Source organism: Zootermopsis nevadensis, unplaced genomic scaffold (genome assembly GCF_977971745.1).
Source record: "Zootermopsis nevadensis isolate Lab colony 2312 unplaced genomic scaffold, Znev_1.0 Znev_ptg000021l, whole genome shotgun sequence".
NCBI lineage: Eukaryota > Metazoa > Arthropoda > Insecta > Blattodea > Termopsidae > Zootermopsis > Zootermopsis nevadensis.
Window position 1 is genome coordinate 9,764,856 of NW_028259153.1, and position 24,673 is coordinate 9,789,528.

General features: G+C 39.0%; 2 protein-coding genes across 8 annotated transcripts in view; one reads left to right on the forward strand and one right to left on the reverse strand.

The window, feature by feature from the left end:
• Positions 1-24,673, reverse strand: part of LOC110837360 (BTB/POZ-zinc finger protein abrupt) — a 273,544-nt gene that overhangs the window by 51,928 nt on the left and 196,943 nt on the right. The window lies entirely within an intron of this gene.
• Positions 6,599-24,673, forward strand: part of Ca-beta (Calcium channel protein beta subunit) — a 212,447-nt gene continuing 194,372 nt past the window's right edge. For both annotated transcript variants that reach the window (XM_022079374.2, XM_087352437.1), the window contains exon 1: positions 6,599-7,080. In XM_022079374.2, the coding sequence (XP_021935066.2) occupies positions 7,000-7,080 (81 nt within the window). In that variant the 5' untranslated portion in view covers positions 6,599-6,999. The remainder of the gene's footprint in view (positions 7,081-24,673) is intronic.

The window sequence follows — 24,673 nt, forward strand, 5'->3', positions numbered from 1 at the left end:
TGCCTCAAAATAGGCCACATCAGTTTCCTTCCATGTCATTTCTAACCTATCACTCACAAATCACCGTACCATTCGATTCTATGTAACTACTGATGTTGAAAAATCGTCATTAAATAAATTCACAAGACGAAAGATGTTAGAAATCCCAGCCGCCGGATTGCTGTGACTTCTATATGTTTTGAAGTGGGCATTTTCTAGGCTAGATTTGTCGAGAAATAATTTAATTCCACGACCAAGCACTAAAACGACAGAACAGAAAAAAAATAATGAAGTCTACAAACGATATAAGAGATCACGAAATAGTATTAAGAACAGAAGAAACTCAGTCCAAATGTATAACTTTAAATCTATAAGGAAGAGATAAAAAGTAAGTCTAATTATAAGTAATGTTATAAAATGTCCGTAAATGAAATACAGTCTTTGTTAAAACATCAGCGTCCTTGCTAATAACACTGGCAACAGGAATACGTCTAACTCAGAGACTAAACTTAAAGTTATGATTTATGATAATGTAGGGTAGTCTCTTATTATTCTGGTAGTTATACGTACACTGACAGAATCAAAGTAAGATTCAGTATAACTAAAATCCTCTCAAAATTTTGCAACGAACACCAACGAAAGACCTGCTAATAGCATATAGAATGAAAACGGCTTCGACTGTCTATTGGTCAGACAGATATGAAGCCAGATGACAACCAGAGGAAAGTCCGAAGTTGCTGGACAAATGTTACCCGTAATTAAAATTTAAAAAAAAATTACTCTGCTGTTATTTTACAAAGTGAATATCCCTATTCGTTGTGTAACTACGACCAAATGTGAATTTAGGCCTGTAATACTATATTAATATTTGTATGTAGTAAGTACAAGTCAGTGAGTATTTCACTGAGATTGTACCTTTGTTAACTTGTAGTGGATCGGTGAATACGTTTGTGGAGGTGATCGCCGACTCGGACCTACGCTGTTCAGCCATTTCCTACCCTCCCGAATTCTTCTCTTGAAGCCAAGTTGATATCGATTTTCGGTACGGTACTTGCACTTCGTTCAGTACCGTATGGCGACGTGGTAACTCAAGAGAGTCTATATTTCACAGAAACCCATGCAGACCTTCTTATCTGCAACTCGGTGGAAGAAAACATTTGCCTAATCTTGTCGATTTACTTTAATCATAAGAAGAGTAACATATATGAGCCCTGATACAAAATACATAAAACGGAATCGATTCCGAAAATACATTTTGCAAGGCCGCAGCTTCTAGCCTTCTTGTATCTTCTCCCTCTCGTGAAGCGCATTCTTTCTTGAACAGATAATAAATAATACCATATTTTATTAAACGAGTAGTTTAACGTAGATTACTGTATTCTGGGAAGGTTCATTATCGTGTTCACAAGAGTTTCACTGGTCCCTATTCCGGTACATAAGTGATGTTCATATCCTCATGTATAATTCCTTTAAGATCCATTTAACAAGAGAAATAGGGCAATATATATCTTCCGTAGAGTTTTAACGTCGTGTAAAACCTTACAAAATAGTCAAAGAGTTATGTCACTGTTCAAGACTCTTCGATTTAGAAGACCGAAGCAACTTTACGAAAAATTTCAGCCACGTTTGTCGGTGTCACATCCGTGACTCAAACCGGGCACCCACTGACCTGGTTTATAGTCAGAAGCATTAGATTTTGCCCCACTTTACTCTCTGGTTTGTGCACGGGAAGTTTTTACTCTCACCACAGCTCAACAGTAGGAAAACATTATATTGTCTGTCATAGGCAGAGTTCTTTTTGAGAAGCTTATAGTCACCCAAATGGTCAATAATTTCCCCGTCTTATATTTATCCCCAAGGTTCATTTACTTTGTTCACAAGTCTGTTACTGCACCGTTCTTGTGTCCATTTTAATATTATCCCCCATCTGTATCTCGGTCCCCTCTCGCCCCTGGCAATCACGTTACCCAATTATTAATTTAATATCATAGACCGGTGACTTCCATTTTGTTCGTTACATTATTATTGGCGAATTGCAAAGGCTTCAATCTCACGAAGGTTGCGACGTATTATCGAATGACGCGCTGCAACCCATGGTATCTTCTTAGTCCTTCCAGCAATCCTTACAACGCGAGATTTCAGGTTCTCAAGACGGCGAGAAGACTGCCTTTTGATTGTTGTACCATGTAATCTTGTTTACAGAGGTTTCAGAGGTGTTTGCTGCCTCCATCATCAGAGCGGTTAGTCGGTGCAACAAATGAAATGTCGCCATAGCGGGAAATTCTTCGATGTTCAAACACAGTCCTTAAAGAGTTCGCGACTGTCAAGAAGTAAATTTAAGAAAAAAATTAATATCATATCACCGTCCATGTTACATCATTTCAGAGCTCTTGAGTGTAGTTACCACATCAAAAGTTTGTGAGTCCGCCATGATTTTATTAGCGGTTGTAATAAATGGAAACTTGAACAAATCCTCCAGTGACATTACGTTCATACCCATCATTCAATTGGTTCAATAGTTGAAAGAAGGGTCACACACACTCACAGACAACACGGCTATCTCCGTTAAAAATGTAAATCAGGGCTAAATTGGAGCATAATGGGGAGGCCACATCTACCTGTTATTATGTTACTTTCCCGGGCTGTTTAACCTCACATTTTCCAAAATAGTACAAGGTGGCAGTAGTGGTGTACTGTAAGGTTACTATTCTATTGAAGGACTGAGAAAAGTCACAAGAATCAGTTGTGAATGCCGACATCAGGGCCGAGAATAGATGTAGGGACATCCGAATAAGATACACTAATGAAAAACATCGCTACTGTTTTGCAACACAACATAAAAAATAAAATAACTAAAATAAGGGATTTTGTAATAACTACAGTAATTTTATGAGTCTGCATGAGCTATATTTGAAGTAAAGTTCCATCAAGTTTCTATACCCATTCTTCACGCCAAAGATTAAACAACAGTTACTCTAAATGCCTGTAAATTAAATTTAGATTGGATTTTCTTCCTACACTTTCTCTACACTATGACGAGAAATTTTCTTCCTTTTCTCATTTTACATCCACGCAGCAGTCTCCCCCCCCCCCCCCCCCAAAGTCACTTTGTAAAAGAACGTTGAGATTCTGTGAACCAGGTCGAGCTGCCAATATTCTGCTTCAGCCATTCCTAACATGATCCTCTCAAACAGCTTATCCTGAAAACTGCAAAGGAATAGAAAGAAAGTTGTGGACAGAAAAGAGGCCTCAGTCTTCAGGACAATCAGATAGACTGACGGTGAAGTGCTGTTTCCCTTGCGGTATGAACTATCTTATTAAATATTACTTAGCCGAGCTTCGGCTTCAAACCGTTAATGAAAGAGGTCAGGAAGTAAGCACAAATGTCTACTCCCAGGCTACGGTTATGATACGTATCGATTTCGGTTGATATTGATCGCATTCATGGCTTTTGAAGCACATGGATGCCTTCAAAGAAAACAAGGGGGTAGGCAAAGTTGTTCCTAGTACGTAAATTAAACTCCACTCCATTAAGATGCATGGTGGAGTGGAGGTATGGGCTCCACAAATTTGAGGTGAATGCCAACGCCTCCGCCAAACAATCCCAGCAGAAAAAGCCTTCTGTAAAAATTGTACTGGAAGATATGCGGGTTCCAGAGCCGATGTGGGCAATCAGCCGCGTTAATTAGTAACCGTAGTAAACCGGTTAACGCGGATGATTGCCGGTGATTTTATTGAATTTATTCCCGAAACGTCTGTTTACTACGGTAAAAAGTTGACGCGGCTGATTGCCCGAGAAGATTTTATTGAATTCGTTTCCGAAACGTCGGTTTACTACGGTAACCAGTTGATTGCCCGAGGAAATTTTATTGAATATGTTCCCGAAACGTCGGTTTACTACGATAACCAGTTAACGCGGCTGATTGCTCGAGGAAATTTTATTGAATATGTTCCCGAAACGTCGGTTTACTACGGTAACCGGTTAACGCGGCTGATTACTTTATAGTATTGTGAATATGGGCATTCGTCAGTGTGAGCATTTTTCCGTATGGGTAATTTTCGTGTGAGCATTTACGACAGTGAGCGTCTTTCTGTGCGCAATTTTCGTGTGCGCATTTGTCTGGTCACCGGGTGCAGTGATGTAAAGAAAAGCCTGCCCTTGCCGGGAACCAAATCTCGGTCGTCCATACCGCAGTCTTGCCGATATACCGAGATACTCCCGGCTCCAAAGCAACTTAAGGGGTAGTAGGAATAAGTAAAAGTAAAGTAAAATTTGTCCCACTATACGCCATGTAGGCATTTGGGGTGAGCGGAGGTATAGCTCCTCTCTTCCTTGACCTCGGCACTAGATGGGGGTGAGTGGTCAGCATCACGCCCCGGCCGGCTTTACCCCCAGGAAAGGACTCCGGTACCCATTGTAGAGGAGGCTGGGTGGGCCCCAGAGCCGGTCTGGACGCAGAGGCTAGAGGAAAAATCCTCTGCCCCCGTCGGGGATCGAACCCCGGTCGTCCAGCCCGTAGCTAGTCACTATACTGACTGAGCTATCCCAGCTCAGTAGGAATAAGTAAAGTACTTAAATTCACTATGTCAAAACACTGTAAATGTTGTTAAGGGTCTGCTTTAATGTTCAGGCCGCTGATAGAAATACAACTGTCCCTGAACTAACTCTCCTTGCTAATTAACTTTTATTAATCAGCTTCTTTTTATTAACCAATCAAGACATTCCTGCTTTTTGAAAGCCCAAACTTTGATCACAATGTTTCTAAAAGTCCGTTTTTCGACTCTCTCCTTAGCTAGTTCAGTCCATATCTCATTGTCTTTCAAGTATAGAGTAGAATGGGTTTCAAGGGTGGGTCATGGGTTCGAATTCAACTCCAGGTACGGATGTGTAACCTCATCGTTTTGTGTTGTATCGCCGTGTGTACTCAGAAAAGCCTTGCGACAGGTTGGCTGACTCCTCGTCTAAGTCGTCATGCCAAACGTCGACAAAGGTCTAAAATGCTGGTAATAAAGTTTCCAGAAACGCCAAGGTTCAGAACGCGTTTGTATAGTATAATATTAAAGCGTGGTAAAGACGTAAACATTTTAAATGAATCTGTCGTGACCCATTTCAAGCAAAACCTCGTATTCGCTTAAATTTTCAGTCTAGATCGTCTTGTACAGGCAAAATTTCAAACCGGGAACCTCCTGATTACAAGTCTAAAGCTATACTTGCTACACAAATTCTCGTGATCCCTTCAACATCAATGAATATTTTTATGTGTTTTGGGGGAGAATTTGTTAACTTTCATATGGCGATTAGCCTAAATCACATCTTTACTCGGCACGTAAACTAGTAAGTATATACAAGAAATCATCATCATATATTCAGATAATTTATGTGTAATCAAACTAATGGTACCTTTGGACGTTCATTCTGAAGCAACTTGCATGATGCATATTTCATGTAATACAAAGTTTGATAATTAACTTCGTAATTTGTGCCTGGGATCCGGCCCATCTCATATGAAATCAAGGTGAAGAGCATGCAGAGGTGAAAGGTTACTGTGATGAGCAATCCTAGACAGATGAGGCTTAGTATGTGAACCTAAGACAGGGATTGGCAGTTATTTTTACCCGGAGGCCGAGTGAGGCTGTCTGGAAGAATTCTATAGTGACTTCGGAGAAAACTCTCGCCAGAATTCTGTAGTTCAGAATTGTTTTGCACATTCTTACCGATCAATTATTTGTACTGACTAGACATAGATACTTGCAGATAATCTAGAATACATTATTAATAATTAATTCGAACACAGTATTCGAAATATTGGTTGGTTTTCTCATGTTAAGGCAGACATTTAACAGAAATTGGAGAAAGACTAACTCAATTATATTTGAAAGTAGAGTATTTGGGGGGTATTTCATTAATAAATATGTAATCCTATAATTTTTTAACAATAACGTTTCAATATTGTTTTTTATGCTCTCTATAAAGTAACTGTGTTATAATTTTACATAGGTTCAGCCTTATTCTGGACAATGTTATTAATAAATAAAAGTTATTAATTTTGTCAAACTATACATACAAAAAAGATCAATGTTCTGTTCGTCTTATTTTATGTCACTTTTGAAAATAACTCGTATTTTTATGTACTGCTGCTCCTACAGCGAGTGTGTCTGTCTTGCTGAACCATCAATCTCTCGCCGAATAACCTGTTACAAATTATAAGTGAGTGTCAAATCGATTTTAAGACCCACAGTGTCACTCTTAAGACCTTGTGAGCTGGATTCTGTGAGAACAGTTCTTGGTTTCACATTTTGCACTGCAGAAGACAAGACAATCTGCCATTCTGCCTGTCTGCTTCTGATCTCATAAATTTTAAACCACATTAAAATTTAAATTCGGGGACGTAGTTCGAACCCCCTTGCCCGCTTATGACGTAATACAGGTAGGTTGCCGTGACCCCAAAACGGGAGCGAACAAGAGGATTCCCCGCCCGGCAAACTATCTCTCTCCATGTACTACAGTTCGATCGATAGTCTCGACTGGTGTCATCGAGGTGGGGGGTCGGACCAAACCGAATATATCCGAAAACTAACGAAGTTCCAGGTGTTTCGGGTTGCGTTCTTACCCTGTCAATATTGCGTACTGTACTATACAGGATCTGCGGTGCATAGTTTGTACCAATCAGGTCTTTATAAAAGGGAAATAGATATATTATTACAGAAGATACAGCTTGTGACATCTCTACGTGTGTCTGGACCCGCATCGGAGCTGTCAGAAGGCCTCGGCGGGGGCTGACCTGGGTTGACCTGGGCTGGGTCAGTACGACCTACTCCACGCAACCTCCTGCCTGTTGGGTGGTGAAAGTGTGATTAGTGGTGAATTTTAGTGGTGTTTTTGGTTCAGTTTTTTTTTAAGTGCTACCAGGAGCTGATTGTAAGTAAGATCGTCTTGGAATGCTGTCCACATCTGAAGTATAAGTGTCGTTATGGTGTGGCGGTAGAAGTGGTGGTACCATGGTTTAGTTGTGAGGCGCCATGTCATCCCGGCAACAGCCGGCCCCATCACGTGCTACTTCCGAGTGTCCGGAGGAACCTGCCAACATCTCGGGGAGTCAGGTAATTATCGCCATTCCCACCCACCAATCCACCCACCTCTCGATGCCACTATTTTAGTCTCACCAACCTCGTGTTGCCTTAGAACACCAATGTGTCTTGGTAATCCTTTCCAACCCAGATAAGGTTCATATTGAATTTTAAATTGTCCGTACTGATAAAAATAGAATATAACACCAATACTCTGAAGAAGAGGAGGACGATGATAATGATGACAATAACAGAGTAGACTTATCAGTTACTGGAGGTGAATGGTATCACAGGAAACTGCTCATAAAGTAAACGACAGATCTAATGGTAAAAGGAATAGCATGGCCAACCGGAGAACCCACATTAAACTTCTATGAGTAAAAAGTTGTCTGAAGGCTAATCGTATATGGACGGAACGTGCTTCATCAGTCAGGGTGTTAATGTTATGCTGGACACTGCCTAGTGCATGAGTTTTTTGTAAAATGAACGATTTCAAGACATGGTTCTAACTCCTATAAGGAATAGGTTACAAATATAGGTACTGATAGACATTATTGTATCTTTGTGTTAGTCTTTATATTACGCTCAAAGGTTCTTACACAATTTTCTCATTCAAGTGGTTTTGGATTCAATTATTAACGCTGCTACTAACCAAAAATTAAATATACTTTACACAATCGGCAATGTCTAGCATAAGTGTGGTATAACAAATCAATCACTGTGACCAACTTTAAAAGAACCATTAGTTTACAACTAACAATGATTATGGTGGTACTAATGGTGGAAGGAAAAGAGTGTTTGAAATGAAGCACAGTTTTCCTTACTGATAATTCAAGCATAAAATCATCTTGCGAATTGTGCATATTCCAGATAGTTTTATGTAGCTTGAATTATACAACATTTCATAAACCGTCTCTGGCATTCTATGATATCACTAGAAAATATTTTATTATAAAGTGAGCCCACAAAATGGTGAACAATACGTTTAGTGTTGGAGTCGCTCGATGGTAAACCACAAAACCAAGAAGATAACTGTAATCCATAGATAAAACAGACAATCAAATTACAAGATAACGTAAACCCTGCTGATAATAGACAGATGTTCTTTCATAGAGGAAGGCTGTAAACATTTTCTAAAACACTGCAGAAACGTTTTATATTTCCGTAGATTTAGATTCATAACTCTGCTATGACTACAGAAGACGGCACAGTAAGGAGATTTATAATTTGTACCACTCATGAAGTATTATTAGGGTGAACAAATCAAGAAGAATATGGCGTAATAATATGCAATACAGAAAAGAAGCTTTTTCAGCAATATATTTGATTTTGTTGGAGACAAAAGTTTGTGAATCAGGAATGACAGACCACGCATGCGGATATAAGATGTGTATACAAAATTCTGGTACGAAAATGTGAAGGGAAGGACACGATTCATGTGACGATGTTGTTCTTCCGAACTGTGACGCCGTTTTGACTTGCAGGTAGAAGGCAGATACCAACATTTCAGAGAAACAGTCTCCTTCCTGAAAACAGAAACAGTAATTTTTCTCCGAAACAAAACCTATGCATCTACACAACCCAGAACATCTTCGCCGCCGTGAGAACCTCAAATTTCCCACAAATTCGTGTGATTCAAAACATGGGACAGTAGAGGATTGTTGTGAATAAGGTAATAACTTTAGGTTACGTAGAAGAAATGTTATTTCTTAACCAGCTGAGCGAATATCAGCTTTTCAAAAATAATTATGCTGGATGAAGTTATATATAAGAATTTTTCATTTTATTCGACTATCTGCGTTAACATGAGGTTCTGTATTTTACTCAGTTACAACAAAGCAACAGAAGATATTACTAAAATATACGATGTTTTTACTAACTAAACAATAAATTCACCTTTTTTTTATATATATCTTTTTTTTTTATTTATATCTTAATTGCGTCATGCTTGTGTTCTTCAATATAATAATTTTATTCACCGTCTTTACACAATAAAAAAATAAAATTATTATAATAAATTCACCATTTATGGAACCCCGTCATTAATTACCGTGTTCACAACAGATCTCCAATTCCGATGCACTAACTGAAATATTAGTTTCTGATGTGTAGCTCCCCCCCCCCCCCCCCCAACATGCAAGCTGAAGGACCATCAATTTTGGTTCTGCGCGACTGCATATTCAATATATTTTCAATTTTCCTCCGTATCTGAAGGCGTCTCCTCCATCCGCAAACTGAGGACGAACGATGTAAGAGACCAGCTTCTCTACATGAATAGATTTACGTATCACCAAAATATCGGAAGGTAACATCATTAGTTTATTCAATGACGCTGTATGAACTGGAAAGTAAGTTTACGTAGCGTGGAATGTGATAAAATGGAAAGAATGAAAGAATCATGATATATTTTGATGTTGTCCGGACTGTAGTAGATCATTATGTTGTAATAGTAAAACGACGACTGGACGAGGCAATCCGAAGTACTCGGAGAGAAACCTGTATCAGTGACACTTTTGTCAATCATACATTCAACAAGGAGTGTCCTGGTATTTAACCTGGACTCCTACAACAAAAATTTAATTTTAAATTGCCTCAGATATTATTTGAATAATTAGGCTATATTCAATCTTTTAATGCGGAGATGTAAAGTTCCCAAGTGTTCTTATAAATACCTAGTTACCAACCTAATCACCATGAAACTGGTCATTGATCTTAGATTAATTACTTTGACAACAACGTATAGGTGACAGGAATATAGATATTTCACATGGGCTAATATTAATTTTACATTCTATGGTGCAGACCTAGACGACAGATAGAGCAGAAAATGTCCGAAGAAAAATCATAAAATTTAAACTTCATAATTTGTAGTTTTCCTCTAATATCGATAGCAGGATTAAATAAAGAAACCTGAGATGAATGGGGCATGTTATATGTATGGGGGAAACAATAAATACACACAAGATCTTGGTAGAAAAATGTCGAGGACAGAAACTGTGTGCAAGATCTATGCATAGATTTAAGAAAAAATTAGCAAGGAATTTGGAGAAATAGTGTTTGAAATAGTGAACTGGTCTCAACTAGACCAAAATAAAGTATGGCATGGTTTCGTGAATACGGTGATCAACATTCAAATTACATATACGTCAATTTCTTAAAAGTTAAATTGGTAATTATCAGATTTTTAAGAAAGTTATGGGTTACATATTCCGAGAAACTCCTCGGCAGTAGGTGAAAAAGCCACAAAGTTCGTTAACACTTCATGTTTCATATTCATTAAATTCACTTAAATTTCTTAAACAATAAACTAATACAATCGATACTTAAAAACTAAATTATATTACGAGTTTTCATATAACCCACCGTTTGAAGGTACTTTCCTGCAAAAATAAGTGGATCGTTAAAAATTGAAAACAGTAAAAATATTTGCAAAAACCCGGTAAACACTTTCACTTTTTTAAAATCGATCTCATTTGATTAACACATCAGGCTTTTTATTCTGCATAAAACAGCTGAGGTGTGTCATTTTCATGACTTATATAAGCAACAAGGGAAGGTAGATCAGGTTTATTCAGCCAGGCGTTTCATGTGTGCACTAGGATGGATCACATTCGGTCAAAGTTCAAAGCGATGTTCCGTATGGAAGGATCCACCTGTTGATAAATGGCGGTCGTAAAGATGCTTCCAGCTTTCATGTTGTCAACAAACACGTAACGGACCTCGTTCTCAGTGACAATAAACATTTTATCTCACACATAAATTGATGTTTGCAAAGTTTTATGTTAAAAATAATACTATTGTTTTATTCAACATATCTTATCCACACATAAATTTCCTATTACCAAAGTATTATATTAATTGAAAGTAATTTTTAAGTAAAAATAATGAAAACCCATTCTAAAGTGGAGTCTGAAGTGCGTATGGTTCTCGGGGGGGCCTCGAAAACTGAATATCACGAGTTCGAACTCCACTCTGGATATAAATGTGCGTCCGCATTATGTTGTCCCGTGTAACTAGATGTCTTACAATGGGCCAATCCCCCGTTCAATTAATCGCCTGAAGCCGAAAGCTCGTCCAAACCATATCTAAGACTTTAGTCCGTACCGCAAAGAAAGCATCTCTTTACCGTTTCAAATATAAACTGGTTGCGGCGCTGTCTAAAATATGTTCCCTGTTTAAAGAGCGATTCATACATAACCAGTAAATACAAAATGTGGCGTTACTGACTGTTGAATCAGGTGGTAAATATACTTACTATTAGTCTTTAAAAGGTTAATGTTTCCAGACATCTAAGCAAATGTGTCAGAAGCAATTGTTTTGAACCGAAACCCATAGCAATAGTACAGCCTTTAGCGAAATCTAAAGAATAAGGAGGTTATAAATAACCCATTCCTTTAAAGGCAGTGCCTAGAAACCCGACATTATACATTTCACCCAGTCTTTCATTCAATGGTAATAGAAGACTCCTTCTCAAGGGGTAAAGCGGTCGGAGCGTGAAGCTGATCTCTCATGTCCACCTAGGACCAGAGTTAAGAATGTCTGAAGATATGTCTCCAAGTTGTGGTTAAGTGCAGGGAGTAGACTCCCTAAGAGCTAATATTTGCTCAGCAGTCAAGAAATTCATCGTCTTTTATGAAACCACAAAGTTCATTCCGTGTTCAAAAAAGCCCACCACTGAACCCTATCATGAACCAGATGAATCCAGTCCACATTATCCCACTCTATTTCCTTAGGATGTCTTTGATATTATGCTTCCACCTACGCCTAGTTCTTCCAAGTGGCCTCTTCCCTTCAGATTTTACGATCAAAGCTTTGTATCAGCGCTCATTGCCACCCTCGGCTTAGCCCCGCAAAGAATATTAAGGAAAGAAGCACTCACAGACCTAGACGTTGTGAAGCTAATTATGGCATTCCCTTAATATGACTCTTCTGGTAGGTTATGTAAAAGATAAAGTTGTCCCTAGCACTTAATTAAGCGCAATGCCATAAAGACATACGGACAGTGAATGTACAGCTACACGCTTTCTTAACCATTAAATTCAAGTAATGGTCAGATTCACGCCCTGGCCGCTTTATCCTCAGAGAAACAGTCCCCAGTACCCATTAGTCAGAAGACTAGATGAATCCCAGATCCTGTCTGGTTCGGTGCGAAGAGAAAATTCCTGCCCTACCAGGAACCGAACCCCGGCTATCCAGTCCTTAGCATCGTACAGCTGCACACAGGAAGAAGGTACCAAACGAAGAAGCTGAGTGGTTAGCATTCTTTCTTCACATTTGGGAGATATCAGGTTGAAATCTTGGCTTGGAGACCACCTAGTTTGTGTCCGCCTGTTTTATTTCTGTTGGTCAAACAACAGCCATATTAGCCTCGAATTCGATTGGCCCTGAGTTAGATCCCAACCGTCGCTACTAATCTTGAAGGAAAATAATACAACTGACAGAATACGTATGTAAAATACATGTCGTGGTAATTGACATTTCTACTTTCTTCGTCGTTTCTCTACCAAGCGAACGCCTATCAAAATAGAATCTTCGATTCGCATGGAACAACTCGAGTGCGGATTTATCAACAAATATATTTGATAACAGAGAATTTAACGAAAGGCATTCGGGCTATTTAAATTTTAATGACCACTTTACGTAAGATTTTATTGGTGTTGTCTTACCACAGTAGGTCTATCCACACGGGGGAAAAAAACCACTTCATTTATTTCAGTGAAAGATCGATATTACAAAATCAGAGCAATTCTCTACTTAGTCAGACTGCATTGGAATCAAACTTGTTTTATTTAGTCGATTTAGCATCTTCTATGACTATACGACTTTGAAGCCTATGCGAAACAACTTGTAGTCTGGAAATTAATTATTTTTAGTACGTGTTATAACAGCGAAAACTGAAGACTTACTACTGGTTGTTTATTCGTTAAAAATATGTTTATTCCTCGCCAATCTGCATAAGTATCAACAAATATTTAATGCTTATTTACTATAAGGGAAGAGTTCATGGCAATTATAGGCTAATTATTCAGTTTCGTAAGAAGTTAAATTTCACGTAAGTGGAGTTTTGTATATGTATATGTGCCGAACGCGCCTATTTGCTGGACAGTACAATGTCACAACCTTTTTCAAGACCATGCTAAGCTGCAGTAGAGTTGAAGGCTTCCTCTTCAAACCAGACTGAGACTTCGCTGACCCACAGTCAACCACAAAACATTGATTTTATGCCACAGTACACATTCTGTCTCACTCTCTGCATGTACGTATACCCTTACCGTGAGACAACACGTTCTGAGGTTCATGGAACAAGGTTCTATCCAACATCTCGTATAACGCTTACAAATTATTTTGGCTTCTCGATTTCAGTAAGTTCTGTAACACGAATCACCCGCTCCCTGATGGAACTGATGGAATGATACCTACAGTCCGCATAGCATTAAAATTTACTAAGTACTTTCAGGTTGTTAAATTTCAACAGAACAACCTCTATGAAATCAAAGACGTTTATGTTCTTGGCTGTTTCCTCAACACAGTCTCAATATGTACACTGGTATTTTGTAAATGTTTAATTCTTCGATCGAAAGATTTACATCTCATTAAATGATGAGTTCATTTCTTACATCTATTGGAAATCTACCCATTAAACGTTTGCAGTCGTATGAACTCGCTGAGATATGTAAAGTCATTGCAAGACATTTCAAAGATATGCACTGAGAATCTTGTGTAAGTGTTAACAACGTGATACTGCACTGGCTGATCGCTTGTCGTAACCCTATTGAACTTGCACTATAAGCTGAAATGCTCTTGCATCTTCAAACAGATCACGACCGTCTCCTTCCAAATCCTTGCCGATTTATCAGTCACAGTCTGCCCGTCTCATTTGATGCCAAATAACATCTGTAGTTGAAACAGAGTGCCACATAAAGAATTTTCATCAATCATTATTAGGTAAAGAATACAAATTGCAAAACTCTTCAATATGCATTTGCTCCATTTCTTGTTAACTTCTATGAGATCAAAATATTCTCAGCATCCTATTTTGAAAGATGCTTCATCTATACATTACTTTAATGTTGACAACCGTACAAACGGAAAGAATTAAAATTATATGTATTTTAATCTCCAGAATTTTAGATAGCACAGAGGGAGAAAAACATAAGATTCTGGACTGAAATCAAACTAATATTTTCGGAATTAAATCTGGGTTTAATTAATTAACATATTTACGACTTTTTGCCGTTTTCAGTATTTTATTTGTCACATTTTCAGTGGGTTCAGTAACGGCCTTACGAAAATAAAACAACATAATTATATCCCTTGTAATTAGCTCAGGATAGACGAACTTTTAAAGGAATGAGATATATAATCCATTCTTTCATTAAGCCCTAAATGTACATACACTGTCTTCCCCTTTGAGAATCTCTGTGTACCTTTCACACCTACAAGAGTCAATTACCAAGCATCCGAGCAATATCTCCTCTGCCATTAACTGTACCAACAACAGAACCACATCGGAAGTTTGCATCGGTCATTGAGGACCTGTCCATCTTGTAGTCTGAAAACTTCGTACAAAAAGACAGGTAAAGTTGTTTTGGGGGCTTTCCTAAACACCACACCATGCACCAGAAGGTGATGAGTGGTAAGCTGTGTTCCATACGCATTTGATACGAGGCTGGGTTGATCCCAAAGCCAGTATGTACGTCGTGACAAAGAGAAATGCCCTGCCCTGTCGGGAACTGAACATCGGTCGTCCAGCCAGTGGGCTATGCAGTCAATGAGCGGGATAACTCATGAAATCTTCTTCCACACACATAACGAGTGTGAATTGCTTACATATCACGTCACAGAGGGGCACAGGGGCGTGGATGTATAAGTACATGGATTCTTAACCTCATCACAAGTCGGAGGTTGAATGATCAGTTTCACCATCAGTGAAAGAGGCGCTGTATACACTGGATAGGAAAGTGAATGGACCCCAGAACACAGCTAAGTTTTTTATATACACGGTTTGTGATAAAGATGAATTACAAAGAGTATATTATAACTTACTATATTTATTTTACTCATGAGAGAGAAGATAGGCATACTCATTTTATTGATGTTAAGTTTAATAAAGTTATTCGAACACCAGTCCTACATTAGTCAATATTTAGTTGCAATAACAAACGATCGTATGAAGACGTATTCTTTTTGGGGATGCTAACAACAATTCTGGAGATTGAATTAAAGATGGGAATTGCCCTTGGTAAAACATTCAAAGTGAAAATGCTTTGAAAACCCAAAGGACGTCATAAGAATTTGACAAATGAGTTTCACCAAGCTCAAGATAAATAATGTTTTATTCTTTTAATGCAAAAGCCTATTTTAAAAAATACCTAGGTTGACATTTACAGGCTTTTATACATACAGTTCAAAGACGAAAGTCTGCCAAAATTTACAGTGCCTTTTGTATAAGCTTCTGAAAATAATATTAACTGTAAAACAGAAGTTTGTGCTCAACTATTCAAAAACGAACTTTGAGGAAAACAATAATAATTATAATAATAACAACAACAGGAGTTGCACTTTATTTGTTTTGTTTGACGTTGCTTCTGACAACAGAAAAACAACGGAAATACCATTTCGCTAACAGTGTGACCTTCTTATTGTACCCATTATGGTCCGAATATTTTTAACAAATATCATAGAGTTTAGATGTAGGAACAACTTAAAATTAAAACTGAAGTTATTCGCACTTGTGATAATTATGTGGACCTCAAGGAAGGCAGCCAGCTGTGACGCTTCTGTTCCACTGAGTCAGAGGCTGGAGCCCCAAGGCGACGCCAGCCATGTTCACGCAACGCAATGGTAGCTTAACATCAAGCAGTCTTCACATCAGATCACCCGACCACCACTATTAACAACTAACCAGAGTCTAAATTATAGTGGTTAAAACTTAAACCTATGTTTTCCAGAACCTGCGTAAAAAAACCTCCGATTGTTTGTTGATTCAAATATGAAAAAAATATTTAAAGCCCGCGTGAAGAGTGAGTAGTGACAAAGTAACAAACAAACAAACGCTAATCGAGACAGGTCTCACAGTGAAGTAAGCCTAACCGGCTAATTTTAGACGACAGCCGTCTCAGCAAAGTAGTTCCATCTGGTACGAGGAAACGTCCTTACGCTCTGCACCAAATATTAGAATGATCTAATCAAGAAACATGAGATGGTCGAGGCGTTCAACGTGCAAGGGGAAGGTGAGAAATGCGTAAACATTTCTGGGTGCAGAGACTAAGGGAAGACAGGTCTCTAAGAATTTGCAGATGAAATGATAATATTAAAATGGATCACAAGGAAATAGGGTGGGAGGGTGATGTCTGGATTCATGTGGCATACAACACTTGTGGTGGATACGGTAATTAGCCTTCGGTTAGCATACAAGCTGAGTAATTTCTTGCCTAGTCGAGTCTCGATTCTCAACAAGGACCCTCTATTCCATGTAGTTAGTTTCGATTGAATTAGGTTAAGGTTTATTCTACGTTTTTGGTCTGATTTCGGACCAAAGATGAAGGAAATAATAGGATAATAGAGAAATTTTCATAATTAAGAGCCTCATAACTTGTAATCCTCACCAAAACTCCGTCATTAATAATGGTCAGTGGCCACTCGCTGATCGATTCCCGCATACGGTGGAGGTGGCGTCGTAGGGAGAAAAAGTGAGCAGCCAACTACACATTTCTCGTATGCGTGTTGTCTGCATGCAAGGGGTAAACGCTAGAAACGGAGGTGTCAACTCGTGGCCCGCCATTGTCTTGTGCGGCCCGCGTCACACTGTATGAAGAAATCTCACATCAGGATACACGGCATGTTGATGACGTCAGTGCTTAACAGCAAATGTCGCTGTGAAAAACAAACAGCTTAATGAAGCATGCCAAATCAACAACTATGTAGGGTTATACTTATGAACACTCACTTGTGACTTACTGTGAATCTAATAGTAATAATAGGCATAATTTAGTAGCATGTTTAATAAAGTAACATGGCATTTCAGTAAATAGTTCCCGGCTAATCGAAAAGAACCGTCCATATGTTTAGGTACGCGCTTTCCCCTGTCAGACTCATATTTATAAGACAAGTACGTCTAAATATATTTATAATTGATGCAAATGTTATCATCTTGCTGTGGCACTAAAATGGAAATGTTACAGTCATATATTTTTTGGGTGAATGGGTGGGCCCCAGTACTGGTGGAGCCGTTGTGACAATGAGAAACATTCTTGCCACGGCCGAAAGTCAAACCCCGCTAGTCCAGACCACAGTAAGTCACTGAGCTACTCGGTTAATTTCAGTTTTTAAAAGCACACTAAAAACGGAAAAAAATCTCAAGAAAAAATAGATTCTTTTTAAGTTACTGTAAAATGAATACATCACTACGGTACCTTAGACGTACTGAAAACTTTTAAAAGTTGCACATAATAATATTAAAACAGATTCGAAATCGATTTGGTGTGAAAATGTGAACTCAATTCATGCAGCTGAGAAAAGCGACCGGTGGTGGGATCTAGTGTAAACCTTCGCGTTTCATAAAAATCTAGGAATGTCTTGGCCAATTACGAGACTATACTATTTAGTAGCTTCTCAAGAAAAATCCTTCTTCAAGGAGCAAGTTAACAGCGATTCGCAAACCACCAGTTGAGAACCACTTTTATAAGAATTAAATTAAAACTACTCCTGAGAATTGGCTGAAATTTTCCACGACTACTTCTCGAAGCAATTAGAGTCAGATCCTGTATTAAACGTACTGCAGTCACATTTCATGCTATAACCTAGTGACTATAAAACGTAATACACATATATCAAAAGACCTCAATGCCGCTAATCAAGGTCAAAACACAGTAACAAGCTGGACTATACAAAACATTTAGAAGCATTCATCCAGCACTGTTGAAGTCCTGAGATAATTACTGGAGCTGTTTCATCCAATGAAGTGTGAAAATTATTATGACTTGGGTGTAAAGAGTAGGATGGAGGCGTTCATATATCGGCGTTTGCCTGGAAATACTGAGGGAACTCAAGTACTCTGGTAACCCGACCGAGATTCGAACCGGTTATATCCCGAATATAGTGTTATCAATCCATAAACTGGTTCGGTGTTTTAAATATCGTAAGAGACGTAAGAAGAGGAAATTGTCTGTGAACTTTGAGTCGTCGGTGGATATCAGCGTTTCGGATAACATCCACCTTCGGGGCTCAAGACATGTTTATCCGAAACGCTGATATTCACCCACAAGTCCATGCGACAGCACAACCCAGAAGAATAACAGTCATCTTCACCGCAGTGAGAACCTAAAATCTCACAAATTTATTATATGGTTTATTTATTGACGCTGTCTGTAAATCAGACTATTAGCGTCGAAATGACAGGATAATTAGTGACTAATAAATTGTAGTTAATTAATGCCGTCGTGGCCTAATTTGAGGAAGAATGAGGAAAATTACAAAAAAACCTCAATGAAGATAAACGGTCTCCGCGTCGAGATTTGAACCCAGGAATTGCCAAATACGAAGCAAGAGAGCTAACCACTCTTTAATTCCATATATTTCTACAACTTCAAGTGTAATTACTTACAGGACGCAACGTTAGGTCACAATTATTAAGGGAATAATGCAAGGTTTTAAGGAATGCATCCTGTTTCGTGTTAATCGTTAGGTTAATAGTCTACGTAAACAAAAAAGTTTAAAGATTGTGTTCTTAATGTTTATCAGAATAAGTACGAAAATACTTGTTACGAAAGTGGCTCGAGTTATGCCCCTCTGTCTGTAGCTAAATAAATGAAGAAAGGGCAAATTTTAATACAATGTAAATACAGTTTTAAATCTATACTACATCTTATATATAGGAAACCGGATTTCTTCTGTGTTGTATGTAGGCTTACTGACATCACAGCATGGTTCACAAAATAACTTAAAGTACCCCGTAGGAGGGAGGATCTTTTTGTTGGTGAGTCCAGAATGGTTGCGGCACCGAAGTTACAATTACGCGCCAGCTGGTACTGCCTATCGCACATCGTAATAGATAAGTACAGGGCGTTTATGGCGTGTTAATTACGACGGAGAAAGCCAAAGTAGAAACAGAAGGAAAGAAGACTGTCCCATTGCAAACTACCTCACAAATCCTGTATGGACTTCGCTCAGATTAGACCCCAGCGTCAGCGTTTCTCAACCTATGGTACGTGAGCCAATGTTGAGTGGTACGCGAACTAAGTAAGAAAATCAAAAGATAATATTAACATAAATAAGTTTTCCCTTAACACATTTGGTTAGTGGTACATTTAATATGTTCAATTTGAATTAGTGATACGCCAGCGAAAAAGGGTGAGAACCCCTGGTCTAAGCAATTACATATATTACGTAATATTTAAATATATTATTGTTGCAAATGGTTTTGGTAGCAAGTAGTAGTTACTAATCCGACACTTAATGTGATAGCCGACCTAAAAATTGGGGCTACACTGAGCCGTTAAGTCATAACCTAGAAAATCAAAAGCAGTTAGACGGACACTACTTTTGCGCTATATTTAATACAGGCTACACGACGTTTAGGGAGTTGTCTCTGTTTTCAACTTCAATGGCTTTATTGTCATTGTACTCATGGATCTTTTTATTTCCATGCCAAATACACGGCTTTCCGTTTAAAATCCAACCCCGTCTACAACACGTGTACCCCGTCACGCACAAAATGATGAAACAAATGGCGATATTGAATTCTTGCAGCCGTGTCCTGGTGTTGCATTTGATGATATGTTTGAAGTCTGTAAGACCGTACCTTCAGCTGTTCTGTTTCCGGGAAAACAATTCACACAGACAAACACTTCCCGTGTCCCAAATTTGTATTCTACCAGTCAATGCATTGTCGTTTAATGTGCTACTTTCTTGTCACACTGCTAAAACCTTCAAGAACAGCAACAAACGATTTTCATGCGAACTATTTTTCGAGAATGAACACCTTGATGGCACGTTCAGAGCTTCTGAGTAACTAATGTGAGCAGCGGCCTAGCAACACCGGTGACCTTGAATCGAGTGTCACGGGGTGATTGGCGATCGCCCTGATGATGGGGGCAACAAGGACCTCCGAAACGTTGGTGGAAATCTACCAGACTACACAGCGCAATAACCCACTTCATACTTACCGCTGTGAAAACCTCAAATCCTACAATCTCTTGAATTCACCAAAAACTGAACCCGGATCTCCCAGATGAAAAGCCAATGTCTAACCGCCTAAGCTAAGGCAGGGTCACAGTAAACATGAAGAGATTTCTACTTACGGCAATTTTTATTGTGAACTATTTTAAGAATGCAAGATGTGACTATAATGTTCCCGCATGTCAAGATAACAGCTAACACAACCATACTGCAACTATTTCATGTGACCTCCTGCGTCTTTCTGCTCTCTTTTCTTCTTCCATTTACAAGAGATTTATGTTCGACTTTAAGTACAGTGTATTTACATATCAAGATTCAAGATAACTTACATAATATCATAACATAACCTGAATTTCTACATTTATATCCGTTTACAAAAATGATCTTCCAAGGCCTCGGACGCAACGTGAGGATTATTGACAGACTAGCACATTTAAAGAATGATCTCAATAGTATTTCTCCTTGTTGAATTGGAACGGAATGAACAGTAAGAATTACATTTAGTGGTAATTGCACAAGAAGAAGTTAATAATAATTGAAAGAAACAAGTCTTCAATAGAGGCTAATTGAGCTAACTGAAAGCGAAATAAGGAAGAAAATATGATAACTCTTCAGAGGGGGGAAAAGTATTTCCTTAACATGCGAGTCGAAGAAATGAAGTATTATACGTCAGTAGATTCATATCACACTAACAGCATGGTGACCTTCTCTGCCCACACATGCTATAGCAAGAATCTCCTGTAATTATAATTACAATTTTTTTACACAAGGAACATCTGTACATCTGTCTTAAAATCGAGTAGACTGGTAAAGGATTAAACCTCTGAACGTGTATGCATTTCTAATCCCTCCACGCGTGCTACAACTCTCGCCAATCTCAACCTCCTAGATATAATGTCCATATTTTTCAGATTTTACGGATTAGACCTTCTGGCCTGTTATAATTTATAATTACTTTTAAAATTATAAATCCGTTTACACATTTGACAGGACTCTCTTTATAATTTATCAGCTCGACACAAGGTCTCTACCTACACAGGTCAGTACAGCATAGAAAGGCGAGGACAAACATCCATGCCTTGAACAGGATTCTAACCCACAATCACTGTTCGATCTGTCAAGACCTATGCCTTCTCGGCCTCAGAGGAGTAACTCTGGTAATTTTTTCTGTTCTCCTTTTAAGCTACCGCTATTATTACGTGAGTACACGCACCTGACGCAATAATTACTTTTTACGAAACCATCCGAAGCTGTGTCCTTGGATATAGAATAGCTTTGTTATGACGTCAAATGATGACGGAAGGATGTTCGATAGTCAACAGTCGAAGTCTGACGATGGTGCGTTTGGATGTAAAATTGTTTTGGGCTTTGTCCAGGATCTGATTTATAAAACTGCAAAACTACAACGTTTCAGAATCTAGACATGCCACGTTTGAGGTTAGCTCAACCAGGAAGTCCCCTTTTTCCTGAAGACGAAAGCAGAATCCGGCTTCCAAAACTATGTAGTTTTATAATTTTCACTACATACAGAGTCCGAAAGAACAATTTTATATGTTATAAGTTCTATAAGTTTATGTATTTTTTCATTCTCGAAGCCTGAACACAAAGCGTTACTTGTGTTTCATTGCACCAATAAAAACATATAAATAAGACATTTCCTGCCTGCCTAGATTTTATTAGAAATTTCGTTGTGAAAATAAATTATCGAGTAAATTTCAAGCATACCTGTCTGTAGAAAAAGTGGTCAGGTGTAATCTTTATATCGAACGAATCCGCTGAAAGGTCATTTAAAAGAAAGTAATTCCAGTCAGTGCAGAAATACGAGGTGCGATCGGAAAGTTTAAAGACTGTGTCAATAGAGGGCGAACCGGATGTAGTACGAGCTTCTGCCTCTAAGGGTTGCGGCCTACATTCATAGTGAATCAGTGTGCCAGCCGGCATCATCGAATTAGCATTTGTTTCTTGGTTACGGGCGTTTTGGTAGTGCATTACACCGACCCTCCTGCGATTTCGGAATGGCGGATTTTCATGAACAAATCAAATTTTGCCAAAGACTCGCCAAAACGGCTACGGAAACCTATGAAATGCTAAAGCAAGCATTTGAGGAGTCCGGAAACGAAGCAGCAATCTTCACAATGGAAGAGCCCATCGTCACCACGACCGAAGAAGGCAAGACAGGTCAAGAGCAATGTGAAGTCAATGCTGATCTGTTTTTTCGACCAGGAGGGGATCGTCCATAGGGAGTTTCTTCCTGCAGGTCAGACGGTCAATGCTGAATTTTACTGTGGGGTCCCGAGGCGGTTGCGTGAAGATGTGAGACTGAAGCGGCCACAACTGGCTGCTGCATCATGACAACGCGCCAGCGCACACCGCCCTCAAAGTTCGGCAGTTTTTGGTCTCAAACACCATGGCCGTCATCCCGCACCCTCCTTAGCTCCGTGTGACTTCTTCCTCTTCCCAAAGATGAAAATTCAGCTAAAGGGAAGGAGATTTGAGACGATAGAAGAGATTCAGGCAGAAACGCAGATGGTGCTTGACAGGCTGACAAAGAAAGATTTCCAGGGATGCTTCCAGGCTTGGCAGCGGTGCTGGGATCGTTGTGTTCACTCCCAGGGGAACTACTTCGAGGGTGATGGATGAATTTAATACCTGAGATAAGTGTACGGGTTTTTATACGCGCAGTCTGGAAACCTTCCGATCGCACCTCGTATCACTCAGTGCCTGAATGCAGCTGGTACGTATTATTATCGGGACGAATCTGCTTGTAATTCTTTCTCATTTATCGACACTTTCTCAACTTCATCTGTCCACAGAACGTCGAAATCTTCTAGGATGGAAAAATTTAGTATGAAGTCAAATTTTAGTGGATTTCAGTAAATAAAGGTGCAAGGGTGTGGATTAGATTGAGCAGTCTAATATTATAGATTCTCACGGCGGTAAAGATGTCCGTCGAGGTCTTCCCCGTTTCCTTGGTAACCACCACACGGCGTCACTGCCTACAAGACCACCATGAACTGAATCAGTTTGTATGGTTACCGGTGAAGGGCTTTTGTAACCACAATAATGAATCTTCGGTTTTAATAAAATGAGGGAATTTCTTGACCAAGCGACTATGAACTAGAACGAAGATGGTTGTCTTCTGGGTTCTAGGACCGTGTAGTCTGAAACGTCGGTAAACTTCTACCGGACTACACGGTGCTACAACCCAAAAGACGGGCTTCATCTTCAGATGAGACTGCATTTATTACTTTGTTATTTTGTTTAGAGGATAGATCGAAAATCTGACATACTTTCAGGAGGGAACAGAATTATAAATACACAGGGGATTTAGGAAGCAACAAGCCTCTCTTTCCTTGCCATACAAAATGTTTTTAAATAACTCTTTACCCCAGCATAATGGCTTACGCGGTAGGATTGGATGAGACAGGGATGCCCAATCAGTGATCCATCAGCGAAATGTGGCATACGTTAATCCTTCCAAAGTATGAGAGAAAGTAACTTGAAGAACAGAACTATTGGTCTTATCCTGATCTCCGTAGGTTTATTCAGTTCCTCTGGGTAACTCTAGGAGCGTAGAATGGTTTTCATTGTAGTCTGAACAGTCAGCAATTTCTTTACAGATTGATGGTGACGTAGTTGTGTGCTGTCCTAATTCATGTTCATGATATAAACACGATAACAACGGGATTCATAACAATATGTTTGTCTTTATATTACATCATATATGCGGGTGCTACCCGCTGAAGTAAATTAAGAGTTGTTTACACTCTTTAAATACAAATTTATAAATCTGTACTGAATATTTTTCTTCCATTTCAAATAACAGCTGTCACTTTCTCTTCCTGTCACTCTCTACGAACGAAACCACATAGATTCGTTTGTATGCCAACTTTACTTCTTACTAACTCCGTTGAACAGAGTCCTTTCGGAAACTAACAGTACGCTCAGCTAGTCAAGAAATGTCTCGCCGTTTATGAAACGACGAAGTTGATTCGTTACCATGTTCACAACAGCCCGCCGCTGGTCCTTATCGTGGGAAATATGAATCCAATTCAACCCCCCCCCCCCAAAAAAAAAAAAAAACCTGTTTCCCAAGATCCATTTTAATATTATCCTCACATGTATGCAATGTACTTCCGAGTGGTCGCTTTCCTTCAGGCTTGCCAACTAAACGTTTCTACACATTTATCATCCCCCTTATTTTTACCAAATGCCCCGCCCATCTCATTTTCTTGGTTTGGTCACATCTTAATAATACGTATTTGGTGAAGAGTAGCTTCAGATTATGGAACCCCCGATTACGCAGTTTTGTCTGTACTCCTGTCCCTTCAAGCCTCTTATGTCAGAATACTCTCATAAGAGCCCCTACCAATTTACATTATCAAGCAAAAACATGTGAATAGATTCAACTCTTTTAGGCCTATTATTACAATTAATTAACTACATC